General features: G+C 51.5%; 1 protein-coding gene across 4 annotated transcripts in view; it reads right to left on the minus strand.

Moving 5' to 3' along the window:
• The window catches only part of PC (pyruvate carboxylase), a 240,137-nt gene that overhangs the window by 78,583 nt on the left and 148,330 nt on the right, over positions 1–13,224 (minus strand). For all 4 annotated transcript variants that reach the window (XM_077822518.1, XM_077822519.1, XM_077822521.1 and 1 more), the window contains one exon: positions 2,604–2,766. In XM_077822518.1, the coding sequence (XP_077678644.1) occupies positions 2,604–2,766 (163 nt within the window). The remainder of the gene's footprint in view (positions 1–2,603; positions 2,767–13,224) is intronic.

Below are 13,224 nucleotides of genomic sequence, written 5' to 3' on the forward strand. Positions count from 1 at the left end.
GATCCAGACAGCACCCTGCACAACCGGAGTGCTACCATAACACAAACAATTGTAAAATGAGAGAGAATAAGCAGTATAGCTGGTTGGGAAAGAAACTGGGGTTCCCCTCAACTTTTTGTCCTGAATGAGGCCAAAAACTGAAACGTGAAGACTTTGTGGAAGTGGAATTCCACAATTGTTTGTTCTGGAAATACCAAGACATTCCCACAGCCAGAATGTTCTGGTGTTTCCAAAACAAAATATGCTGCTGGGGAGCTCGCTAGGCCCTGGCTTCCAAGCTGCCTCCGAGGCAGGCCACCAAGGGGCCGGGGGAGCCAAGAAGAAACCAGCAGATTTCTATCAAAAGTTGGCGATTTTGACACATCAGCCTTTTCATCATTGCAGCCAACTTATTGGCTGGTCCAATTGTCACAGAAAACAGTGTGGGTAAGTGACCACTGGAACAAACTGTCAAGGGTTGGGGTGAATTCTCCAGCTCTCGGTGTCTCCAAATCCAGACTGGATGCCTTTCCAGAAGACGGTTTAGTCCAACACAACTGACTGGGCTCAATACAAGGGGACCTGGGTGAATTTTGCTGGTCTGGGTCCTACAAGAGGTCAGACAAGATGGCCAAGGGTCTCTCCTGGCCTTAAAATCTACGAGCAACCTGGCTGCAGGGCACTTAATTATTTGTTTTACTGTTTACCAGTCACAGATTGGTTTAAACCTTGGAGTATGAGTTTTGCCTCCAAAATTAGCTACTCCCATTAACTGCTGTAACACTGAATATTCTTGAGACGCCCAGAAATGAATTCACCCACTCTTGCAATCATGGTAAGTTCTTCATCTCATGTGGCAATGAGCCCCATACACTAATTTCAGGCTATGTGATAAAGCCATTTCCTTTGATGAGTGTCATTCACTGTTCTCTTGTTCTTGGGTTATGAGACGAGGAGGACAGAGGCTCCCGATCACTGTTCCCTCTAAGCTGTGCACGTGTGCGCACGCACACAGATCCTAACCCCCCCCCCCACACACACACGGTGAAACACCACGCGTACAAACATTTGCACAGAAGCACAACAATTTGCACAGAAGAAATTTTTTGCTCACATAGCCTGTCAAAAATTAAAGGGAACATGGCTCCCGATCGCCCATTGCTCTCCCAGTCATTATTATACAGACTTTAAACACATCCCCTGTAATTCATCTCCTCTCTACAGTGAGCAAACCCCATCTAGTCAATCTTTCTTTGCAGGAGTTTTACTAGGTCTCTAATTATGCTAGTTGCCACTCTTTGAGCCCCCTGTGATTGTGCAGTATGGATCAACAAAGCGTGTACACACCCAGAGAGCCAAGCTACCCCCTTGCTGCCCCGCCCCCAAGGGAAATCCACACACACAGCCCTACCCATCCAACCCTGGGGTAAGGGCCTACGCCACTCCTACAAAACAAATTCTCAGCACCCCCACCATGCCCCTACTGACACCCCCACCATGCCCAGCACATCTGAATGCAAACATGTGCCCAGGCAAGGATCCTAGCCCCCCATCTTTCTACTTCCCAGCCCAATAAAGAGAGTGGAATCGGTGGGGGCTCTCACAGCCCCTCCTCTCCTGCTGCCAGCTGGCGGGGGGGTTGTATCCATGCCAGACTCTTTTGCAGCGATCCCCAGTTGTTAGTTTGAGTGGCAAGAGCTGCCGCGTCGTTAGGAAGGGAACAGGGAGTCTGAACAGCCGAACGCCCACGCCCAGGGTTTGAATGGAGCAGCCTGTCATGCAGACGGAATACAAGGGCTTCTGTTTATCGCCAGCACCCCAGAGAATCTAGCACAACGCCAGGGAATGCGAACAGCCAAGAAGGAAACTAGCAGGTTGATCTTCACATGCTAAAGCCTCCAACAGCCAGGGATAGAACCCAGGAATCCTAACTCTAACCCACTAACTCCCACTCCCATCCCAGAGCTGGCAACAGGAGGCAGGACTCCTGGGTCCTCTCTCTAACCACAAGATCCCATTGCTAGCGTCCATGAATCAGACACAGAGGTGGACTTTAACACATGCTTGCCAGTGGATTAAACTCCGTCTCCAGACTGAGCTTCACAAGCAGTACTGCAGATAACACCCCCTTCCACCTCTAACACACACACACAGCCCCCCGCTTTCTTCTCCTCCCACATACACCCCGTGCTGCTGGCAGCATCCGTCACTCGGGGAGAATATTTCCCCCAAAGCTTTTTTAGGAAGGAAAATGAGGTTTCCCACATACAGAGAATTCCCGTGGAAACTTTCCGCCAGCCTCGGAATTGTAGATTTTTCATTAAAAACTGAAAATTGACTGGCATGGGGCCAGATGCCTCCCAGTGTTTGGAAGTTCCTAGCTGGAAACGTTACAGTTCTGGGGAAAGCGTGCTGGATTTTCAGCAGTTTTCAGCCAGAAGTCCCCCCATTTGGGGACAAATTTTTTCTTTCCAAATTGTCCAGGTTTGGGCTGAAAATTTTCGTTTTTCAACATCAAGTCAAAATGTTCTCCAATCAAGAGCAGATCCGCACTCTGCCCTTCCCCAGCAGGGCGCCAAACTGAGCCTGGTCAGCCCCTGCACTGGAGCTGGGCGGTGTCCTACCTCAATGCGGCCAGTGTCGGGCTGGAAGCCGCGGGAGGGGTCCTCGGTGGTGACGCGGCACTGGATGGCACAGCCATTGATGCGTATGCTGTCCTGCCTCAGGCCCAACTCTGCCAGGCTCTTCCCCTCCGCGATGTGGATCTGGGCATGCACCAGGTCCACGCTGCCAAGAGAGTGGGAGAGGAGGGCTTGTGTTAATCATCAACTGACCACAGCAGCGCCAGTGTCTGCCAGAACCATTCTCACCAACCTAACCTCCTCTATGGAGCCCAAGTGTCCCTGATTAACCCCCAAACGGGGGCCCTGATCCCCAGAGTCTGTTACTTCATGTGGGGCCCCCATAATGTCCCACATCACCCACCATAGCCTCTCCTCCTCCAGTGTCCCCCACTGTCCCCACAGGGCTGGGGGATCTGCGGGTGCATTGATTCTATCGCTCTTTGGGATCACACAGGGTTTTCTATCCACCACTTTCAAAGTCATTGCCAAACACAGGCCAGGATTGGAACCCCCATTATTATACAAAAGGGGAAACTGAGGCACGAAGTGGCAAGACAGTCCCCTCCCTGCTCAGGGCCTCAGTTTCCTCTCCCATCCTTTGTTTATTGCTCTAAGGGGCAACGGCTGTCTTTCACTGTGTGCCTGTGTACTGCACAGCATGACTGGGCTCCGGGCCTGTGTGGTGCCCAGAACAATGCTCCTCTCCCTTGATCTTAGGGCCTCTGGATGCTACAGAAATGCTACTTACAATCATGATAAGTTAAGCCTGTGTTTAAATGCTGTGTTGAACAGCAAAGGGATTACTCAAGCAGGTACTTAACTACAAGCTCTTATGGGACTGTTTTTAAAAGGCCATTAGGAGCCTAAAACCTATTGACTTTCAATAGGATTTGGCCAAGTAACTCCCATTAAGGCCTTTGAAAGCTGCCCTCGACGTGCTTTGCTGAACCGGGGCCACAAAGCTGGGATTTTAGCCAGTGATTGTGCTTGTGTGATGCACAAGCCAGGCCCAAATCCAGCTTGCAGGCCCCAGCCAGTCCAATTCTGAACACGCCTCAGTGGGAGCGCTCAGAAGACAGGGAGCTGTTTTTACATAGTCCCACAGAGCCAAGTTCAAGCATTCAAAGTCATGAGTTGGGCCTCCCTCCCTGGGTGGGGAGAGGGAGGGTGGGGGAATCACATTTGATTTAATTATCAACAGATCTTAAAAAAAACACACAACAGATCTGGAGGGTTTATTTGCCTCTTGATTCTGAGCCTTTAGAAACTCACAACTGAAGGTGGGGCTAATATTCAACCTTAAAGCATTAAATATGTAGAGTCTTGCACCGATACAAAATTTATATCTGCATCCAATCTGCAAAAATGATCCGCAGATATAAAGCAGAGATCCGCGAGCGGATATCCACGGATTTGCAGGGCTCTATAAATATGCCAAGTTTAGCTCAATGACCACCGAGGGAGAAATTTGGGGTGGCTGCAAGATCCCAAAGAGGGACAAAGGAAAACTGAAGGAACAATCATTCCTAAGAACAAGATCTACCAGCTACATTGTAGCCTCAGGACAGACAACACAACAAAGAGTACACCAAAGAAACAGAGAGCAGCTAACATCAAGGCATCCTCAAGTCCACGATCCTCTCTAGCTTGGCAAGTTGGGTAAAAAAAAACCAGAAACAGAGATTTTCCAGTGCATTGGCTAGTTTGAAATAACAAAATAAAATTTCGGTCCAAACTGATTGTCTGGTAAATCAAGACTGAAGAGGTTTGTTTGGGGTTGAACTAAACGTTTCACTTCAATTTTGTCGAAACAGAATGTTCTATTCAACCAAAATCATTTCCTCTCCTCCCCATCCCGCTGTTTTATTTCGATTGAACTTTTTGAAAATGTTAAAGTCAAATTAAAGGAAAATTTGAGACAAAAATCTGTTCTGAATGTAAAGAATTCCCCCTGCCCTCCCCAAAATTGGCCTTTTCAACATTTTTTTTAATTTGGGGAATTTCTTTCCTGAAATTAACAATTCTGAAAAAAATCAACAGAAATTCATGAAATGTTTCAGGTTACTGAACGTGCATTGTTTGCTGAAAAGCATTTCACCTGAAGAATTCTACCGAGCTCTATGAAGGCACATGCTTAGGCCAGCTACTTCTCAGGATGGTGAGTAGATTTTACTAACCTGTTCATTGCATCAGAATTAAGGAGGGCTCCCAATATTCTGCTGAGCTCCACCTACAAAATACACTCCCCCCACTGCCAGGGCTCTGTCTACAACATGAACTCCGGCCTGGCATGGTAAATTCTATCAAAGTTTGACTGATGAGAGGAGCATTATCTGGATTACCATGATGCCCTGGCGCTAGGCACTGTACAAACAGAGCAAAGAGATCAACCCTGCCCCTAAGAGCTGACAAAGAGTGTCAGTTCTGCTGGGCTCAGCTCCTTCTGGGGTCCAAAACAGTATGGGAACATCCTGTTCATCCAATTTGACTTGGTGGAGAATCTACCCCAGCCACTCCTGCCTCCAGAGGAGATCTGGCGGGTGAGCTAGAGCTCAGCTTTAGGGTTTCAACGAGTTTTAGGCCAGAAAGGACCCATAGATCATCCAATCTGACATCCTGTATAGCACAGGCAATTCTATCTCAGCCAGATTTCAGCCAAATCCCTCTGAATTGAGCAGAAAGACTTTAGTTAGACCAAAGCATTTCAATCCTCAGGAGCCCTGCCTGTTGTGAGCTCCAGGCAGAGAACAGGGGAGCTGAGGGTCCTCCAATACCCGAGGCCCCAGCTCGGACAGGGAATCGCTGTGATTAGCCACGCCCAGCTGATCCCAGCAGGCGCCCCATGCAGAGGGAGGTGAAAACACCCCAAGGTTCCTGCCAACCTGACCAGGGGAAAATTGCTTCCCAGCCCTCAATCTGGTGATCAGCTGGACCCTGAGTATCTGGGCAAGATCCACCAGCCAGGCAGCTAGAGAGGACTAGCTGAACCACCTCAGCACACGGGACCTGTCTCCAGCTGTGGCCGATCCCCGATGCTTCAGAGAAACACATCCAGTCTTGATTTAAAGGCTCCACATGATGGAGAATCCACCCCATCTCTGGGTCAGCTGTTCCAATGGTGAATCCACTTTCCACTTAAAAACACCTGGCCTCACTTCTAACCTGAACTGGTCCAGCTTCACTTCCCAGCCACGGGATCTCATTCTGCCTCGAAGAGCTCTCTGCTCTCCAAAACCTGCTCCCGCAGATTAGAGACCAGGACCAAAATACCCTCCCATGACAGTTAGGAGATGGGATTGGTTTGGAGCTGGACAAACAGGCTGGAAATCAGGTACAGATATTTAACAGGGAGGGGGATTAACCATTGAACATCTGACCCAGGGACAGAGCAGATCCTCCAGCACATGGTGTCTTCAGGTCAAGAGCAGATGTCTCACTTTAGAAGGTTAGCTCTAGTTCAACAACACTGGACTGGAAGTCAGGACTCCTGGGTTCCACTCCTGGCTCTGCCACTGACCTTGGACTAATCCCTTCATCTCTCGTGCCTCTGTTTCCCCTCCCACCCTTTGTCTATTCAGACAGTGAGCCTTGGGGGCAGGATCTGTCTCTCACCGTGTGTCTGAGCAGGGCCCAGATCTCAGCTAGGGTCTAGGCAGCCTCCAGCATGGCAGGGTCCTGGTGTGTGACCAATAACACAGAATCATAATGATAAGGACTGAGGTTTTTACAGCACCATCAAAGTGACAAGCGAGCCTTCAATGCTTAGTCAATAGGACAAACGCCTGACGTGGGCTCTAACAGACACCGGCCCCTGCAACATGCACACGTTACGGGGTGATCGATATTTTGTGATCCATGGACTCAAAGCTGGGTTATAAATTCAGCTGTTTTAAATACACCTGCCTGTAGCAGCTCAGATCTTGCCTTCACATAGATAGAGAGATTCTGAGTGGGGCCTAGTGAATAGAGCAGAGCGGGAGCGGGAGACAGGGAGTCAGGACTCCTGGGTTCTCTTCCCAACTCTGCGATTAAGGGGTTAGCGCATGGAGCTGGGAGTCATGTTTCCTGCTCTAACCCACTAGACCCCACTGTCCTCCCAGAGTCAGGGCTAGAACAAAGGCGCCCAGTCTCCCAGCTCTAACCACAGGCTGGGACTGAGGCACATGGCTTTAATAACGGGGCTATTTTAAAACAGAGCCAGAAACTCCCAGAGTTTAAGGCCAGAGGGGACCATGAGAATCTAGGCTGCCCTCCTGTGTAGCACAGGCAGACTGTCACTCAGTTCCCCCTATATTGAGCCCAGCCACTTGGGTTGCCAAAGCACCTCCCAGCAAGGCAGCCAATCTGGAGAATCAACCGATTCCCTTGGGAGTTTGCTCCAGTGTTTAATCTCCCGCACTGCTAAAAACTGGTGCCTTATTTCTAATCTGAACACATCAGATGCCCTGAACTCAGGCAGAAATATTAAATGCTTTCACTCACAGGAGCGCGATCTTCATTATTAGTGTTAGAGTTGTTCCCAGAAACCTCCAAACAATCACAGCCTCATTGTGCCCGGTGCTCCACAGACTTACAGTGAGAGACAGTCCCTGGCCCAAAGAGCTCGCAATCTAAACAAGGAGTGGGAGGGGAAACTGAGGCAGAGAGCGACAAAGGGACTTGCCCAAGTTCAGTGGCAGGGCTCTATACAGGACCCACAAATCCCAAGACCTAGCCCAAGGCCACATCTACTATACCACACTGCGTCTCCTGAGTCAGAGTGGGTTATCCCAGCAGGCTGGGACCCCAAGGGACTGCAGGTCGGGATTGAGGGGCACTAGCAGAGCTGTAGGGGAGCTTAGGGCTGGCATAGCAGGGGGCTATGCGTTGGGACTGAGGGGCATCGGCAGAGCTGGGGAGGCGTGACCAGGGCTAGAGTTTGTATGGCAATGGCAGCTCCATGATGGAGCTTTGCCTGTTACCTGCCCGTGTCCAATCACGTCCCTCATTTTCACGGACAATGGATTCAATGCTGTTCCCCCCACCCCCATGCCAAATACAGGTTACCACCCCAGCTGTACAGACAGACAGAGCAGCTGGGAAACTGATGCCAGGCTTTGAGCTGTGGCATGGGGAGCATGGGAGTCTGGTTTCTTTGGAGCTCGAGGCAGGTGAGCTCTGATTTAAGCAGCTCACACTCTGAGCACACAGGGGGGGCTCCATTCCCAGGGGAATCTGGAGAGTGACCCTAGCCCCTAATTAACAGGCCCTCAGGGTAATTGCTGACTGCAGGGGAGGGGGCAGCAGTGGATAGAAATAAGGGGACAGGGAATGTGCCAGGAAGGTGGCAAATTCAGGAACAACCAACAGGAAATGCTTAATGCTGGTGCCCCTTCATCCCAGGCTGATTGCTGGAAGCCAGGGCCTTGTCAGATTATTCTCATTTGGAGGAGAAATAGATGGTCCCAGTCGGCTATTTCTTTGGTGCCATCCTGTTCATTTACTAAGCATACAGAGAAAGTTTTGTTCCTTGAACACAGGACGAACGAAGAGCTGGCAGTTGCCTTGGTCTAAAATTCCCCCACAAGTCTCCAACCAGTCCTGTGCATAAGAAGCCCTGTCTCTCACTCAGGATCACTCTTGTGACTACCTTGCTCACTATTTGGCTCTCCCATCCAGATGTACACAGCTGCAACCATTCAACACCCCTGCCCCGAAACCCACAATCAGAAAACCCCTTAGACTACACAATTTAGCTTCTGATCAACCTTGCCAGGTGGAGCACTGCCTTAGACTTCTCCAGCTCTCTCACTTCAAAAAGGAGATTAATTGCTTTTCCTTCTATTTAGCCTGAAAGGTGCTTAGCACACTTATCAGCTGTATCCAGGTCTATAAATCAAAGGCCTCCTGGATGGCAGCTATTATCACCTTCCAGTGGAAGGACACACCACCAAACTGGCTTGGGGAACTCATCACTACAAGATCCCACTGCTATTCACCGTGCCTCAAAATGCTAGAACGAGGGAGACCATGGCAGGGACGCTGGAACAATGTGTATAGTGGGGGAGCTGAGAGCCATTGAATCAAACTGTAACCCTGGACGGAAACCACTTCAAACCAGGGGGTGCTGCCACACACCCCGCTCCCCGAGTTCTAGCACCTTTGGACCACAGCCCACTGGGCTGATCAGCACTGTCTAATCGTGCTCCCCCACCTGGTGCTTCTTGTCTTATACTTAGCCCAGACCGTCTTTCTGTCCTGGGTCTGTACAGCACCTAGCACCGTGGCTCTGTGAGGCGCAATACAAATAAGAAGTAATTGGTTGAGCTTACACAGAACTCGACAGGATGTCTCGGTCTGTCACTCCATAACTTGAACACTGCCTCTGAGCCATTCCCATCCTTTAGAGAAGGCCCTAGGAGCAGTGGCCAGCACCCTCTGGATTCTGAGGTATGGGGGACACGTGAAGACCCTGACAGCCCTTCAGCACAGCCCCAGGGTACAAGCCTGACTGTCCCAGAGCTCCCCTGGCCCCAGAGCCCAGCATTTCCACCTCAGCTTCCCCATCACACTCTTCAGCCTACTTCCCCTGCGGAGGTAACCTAGCCCAGCAGCCGAGCTGCTCCAGGGAGTTCAGCCCCTTCCCAAGTCACCAAGTCCCTGCAGCCAGCTCTAACACAAGAGAGCCTCCAGCCTTCCTCCTTTCAGGCAGGGCCCAGCAGCAACAGTCTGTCCTGTTGTCTAGCCACCTGGGCTCCAAACAGCTCAACAACAGGGGCCAGCTCTAACCACCTATCACTGCAACAGCCTCAGCCAGCTCCTGACTCTCCCCCAGGCTCCTTACCCCCGAGAGAAGCAGCCCATCTGCTTTCCTCCCCAGCCAGCCCCCCAGTGCTGGGCTATCCCTAGCTTCAGTCCAGCCCTCTGCACAGGTGTAGCGGGGCCAGGCTGGCTCACCCTTAAAGGGGCAGGCCACTCTGTTACAGCCAGCTTCAAGCACCTCTGCTGTTGTCTGTGGATCAAACAGCGGGTTGCTGGCACCAATTCATGCTTCCCAGCAGAACAATCCCCCATCTCATCTCTGCCCACCCTCCCAACAGAGTGTAACATGGTGACATCCAGAGGCATAATAATGGTGAGGAGGGGAAGACCACACAGCCCCTGGCCTGGGGGGCAGATTGGGAGGGCCCTGCCATGGGGGAAGGAGGATTGCGGGCACACAGAGCCCTGGCGTGGAAGGGAAGGGGGGAATGCGGGGTCATTCCAAGCTCTTACCATGGGTGAAAATATGGGACCCTGGAATGGGAGAATGGGGGGAGGGGAGGCAGACCCCAGCCATAGGGGAGGAGAACGGGGACCTTGGAATTGGGGGAGGGGAGCCCACACAGTGCCCCTCCCATGGGGAGAAGGTGGGAAAGGGGAGGAATGGGGCACATACAGAGCCCCTGGCAGTGGACAGATTGGAGGAAGTTGCAGGGAACGCTTGAAATAGAGGGGGCTGGGCAGATGGCACCCAGGGAGCAGTGTGGCGAATGGAGGGATGCCAGGGGCCCTGGTGAGGACAAAGCACTCGACCAACAGAAGCTACGAAGCGTGCAACCCACTAGTAGCAATTCCCATTAGTAACAGGGACAGCAAGCGAAGCAGGAAGGCAGCACATTCCAAAGTGACCTACGGGAAATGCTTCTTACGCAGCCCACGCTTAGCCTGGAGTACACGCTCCCACTAGACCCCGCTGCTCTTCCCCCAGTCACATGATGTAAGAACAAGGGGCAGCCAGCAAAAGGTGGAAAATTCAGAAGTGTGCCGTGTGGGGAACTCCCTGCCACTAGACACAGTTGAGATGAAGAGCTGAGCAGGATTCCACAAGGGGACTATCCGGAGTGAAACTAGTAGGAGTTTAAAGACCCATCAGGAGCTGTGGGTTTGGTTTAACCCCCTTCTGCTCCAAAGCTTAAGGCAACTGCTTACACAGGGGTCCCTCACCCATGAGATGCAGCCACATCTGGGGTGGGGCACATTGACTGTTTATACAGGGAGCCTTTGCCATGCACTGAGATGCAGCTGTCTCTGGGGTGGGGGATGCGGGTTGTTTACACAAGGATCCCTCATCCGGCACTGATATGCAAACTCAAATGAGACTGTACAACACTATTGTCCTCCCAACATTACCGTATGGCTTGGAACCATGACAAATGGTGAAAGTGCATGTTAGGAAGCTGAATGCATTTCACCAGCTTGGTTTGAGAAGAATATTGGGAACTGATTGGTGAGATCGTGTAACCGATGTGGAAGTGCTCGGCCACACAGTCAGCAAAGTGGGGACTCAGTAATTGGACAGAGTTGGCTATGGTGGTTTGGCCACGGACCCAGGTGGCCCTGTGGCAGAAGCACAAGGTACATCTTCGATTGGATTCCAGCTGTAGGAACGAGCAGGAGTGGAGGACAAGGACTGACCAGAGGCAGGATGTTAGAAAAGGATGCTGCCCCCGTGAAGACAACTTACGATGGAGCCAAACACCTTGGTCTGGACAGACAGCAGTGGGGAAATGGGTTGTGCCAGCAGGCACAGGAGACTCTATGGGTATGTCTACACTACAGTTCGACACCCATGACTGGCCCAGCCAGCTGACTCAGGCTCACAGGGCTCAGGCTAAGGGGCTGTTTAATTGCACTGCAAACATTCAGGCTTAGGCTAGAGCCCAGACTCTAGGACCCTGTGAAGTGGGAGAGTCCCGGCTACTGCCTAAGCCCAAACGTCTATACTGGAACTAAAGAGCCCTTTAGCCCAAGCCCGAGTCGGCTGGCATGGGCTAGCTGGGGGGTTTTAACTGCAGTGTAGACTTACCCTCAGTGTAAGTAAGACTCAGCCACTTCTAAGGTGAGGCAAGGATTCCCTTGCCCAGTACTCAGCTGTAGCCACTTCTGGGGTGGAGCACAGGGGCTGTTTATACAAGGACCTGGCACTGAGATGTGACCACCTCTGGCGTGGGGAAGCTATTTATAGAAGAAATTTTGTAGGAAATTTCCCCTAGAGGGCAGTTATTCTATCGCTCCCCATTAGGGGGGGGTCTTGCACCTTCTTTAACAAAGCTGATGCTAGCTGCTGTTGGAGACAGGATGCCAGGCTATATGGGCCCCTGAATCACATTGCACTGATCCCCCTCCACACATAAGGGAAACTATATCTGTTGACCAGGTGGGGAAACTGAGGCAAAGAAAGGCTACAGGATATATCCAATGTCAGTAGGAGAGCTGAGAAGAGAGCACAGGAGTCTTTACTCCCAGCTCCCCCTGGTCTAACCACTAGAACTCACTTTCCTCCCAGAGGTAGGATAGAAGCCAGGAGGCCTTAATCCCAGGCCTACCAGCTAGCTATCTGTGATGGATTTCCAGCTATGCTGGGGAAAGACAGATTGGTCTGATGGGGGCAGGGAGCTCTGGCTGAAAGGTGCTAGAGAAATCTTAGCTCCATGGAGGGAGCCAGGTCCATTGTCCTGCCACGAATAAATGCCCATCAAATAGCGTTATCTCCCAAAGACAGGCGACTGCCTCGCACAATGCCAACAACAAAGCTGCCTGGCCGTTGTAGCTGAGGTGGGGCCATCTACGGGAGCATGGAGCAGACACAAGTTAATACTGTCTCGCAATCACACAATGTACATGCCTATAATGTGTCCAGTGCAGGAAGTGGGAGGGAAAGGGGGGCAGATACCAAGCTATATGGGTCTTTTGGGCTAATCTAGGTGAGGGACATATTGGCCTGAGATGCAGATGCCTCTTGGGTAGGGCATGAGAGCTGTTTATACAGGGATCCCTCTTCTGGCACTGAGATGTAGCCACCTCTAAGTTGGAGGGGTGGGGGTGCTGATTATATAGGGACCTCTTATTATTTTGGGGAAGTTCTATGCCTGTGTTATATAGGAGGTCAGACTATGTGATCACAATGGGCCCTTTGGGCCTTGGAATCTATGAATCCCTCACCCAGTGCTGAGATGCAGCTGCCTCTGGGGTGGAGCGGGGGGTTGTTTATACAGGGATCCCTCACCCGGTGCTGAACCTCTGAGGTGGAGTGTGGAGGCCATTTATAAAATTACAGCTGTTGCAGGAACAGGAGGCAGGAGATGGCTGGCAACACTGGATAATTCAGCAGCCTATCTCAAAGTGCTTTACAGCTGCAATTAAGGCTCATAGCCCCCTAGGGAGGCTGGGAATAGCTGAGAGGGCCCCCCAGCAGAACACAGAGGTTAAGTGACTAGCCCAAGGTGACCTGGTAGAGCTGGAATTAAAATGAGTTAGCGCCTGCATGCCACATCCCCCGCCTCTAGCCAGGCCCCCCTGAAGAGAGAACAGGACGGGGAAGGCCTTCACAGGAGCAACGAGGTCTGTGGCTAGAACTGTGAAGTGGGAGCCAGGACTCCTGGGTTCTGTACCTGGCTCTGGGTGGGAAGTGGGGTCTAGTGTTTTAGAGGAGTTGGAAGCTAGGTTCTTGCCCCACCTTTGGGAGGGGAGTCAAGTCTACTGGTTGGGGGTAGCTGGGATGCAGGATGCCTGGGTTCTATCCTCACCTCAAGGGCAGTGGGGTCTAGTGCTCAGAGGCCTGGGAGTCAGGACTCCTGAGTTCTAGCTTAGCTCTGGGAGG

This window comes from Eretmochelys imbricata, chromosome 7 (genome assembly GCF_965152235.1).
Source record: "Eretmochelys imbricata isolate rEreImb1 chromosome 7, rEreImb1.hap1, whole genome shotgun sequence".
Classification (NCBI taxonomy): domain Eukaryota; kingdom Metazoa; phylum Chordata; order Testudines; family Cheloniidae; genus Eretmochelys; species Eretmochelys imbricata.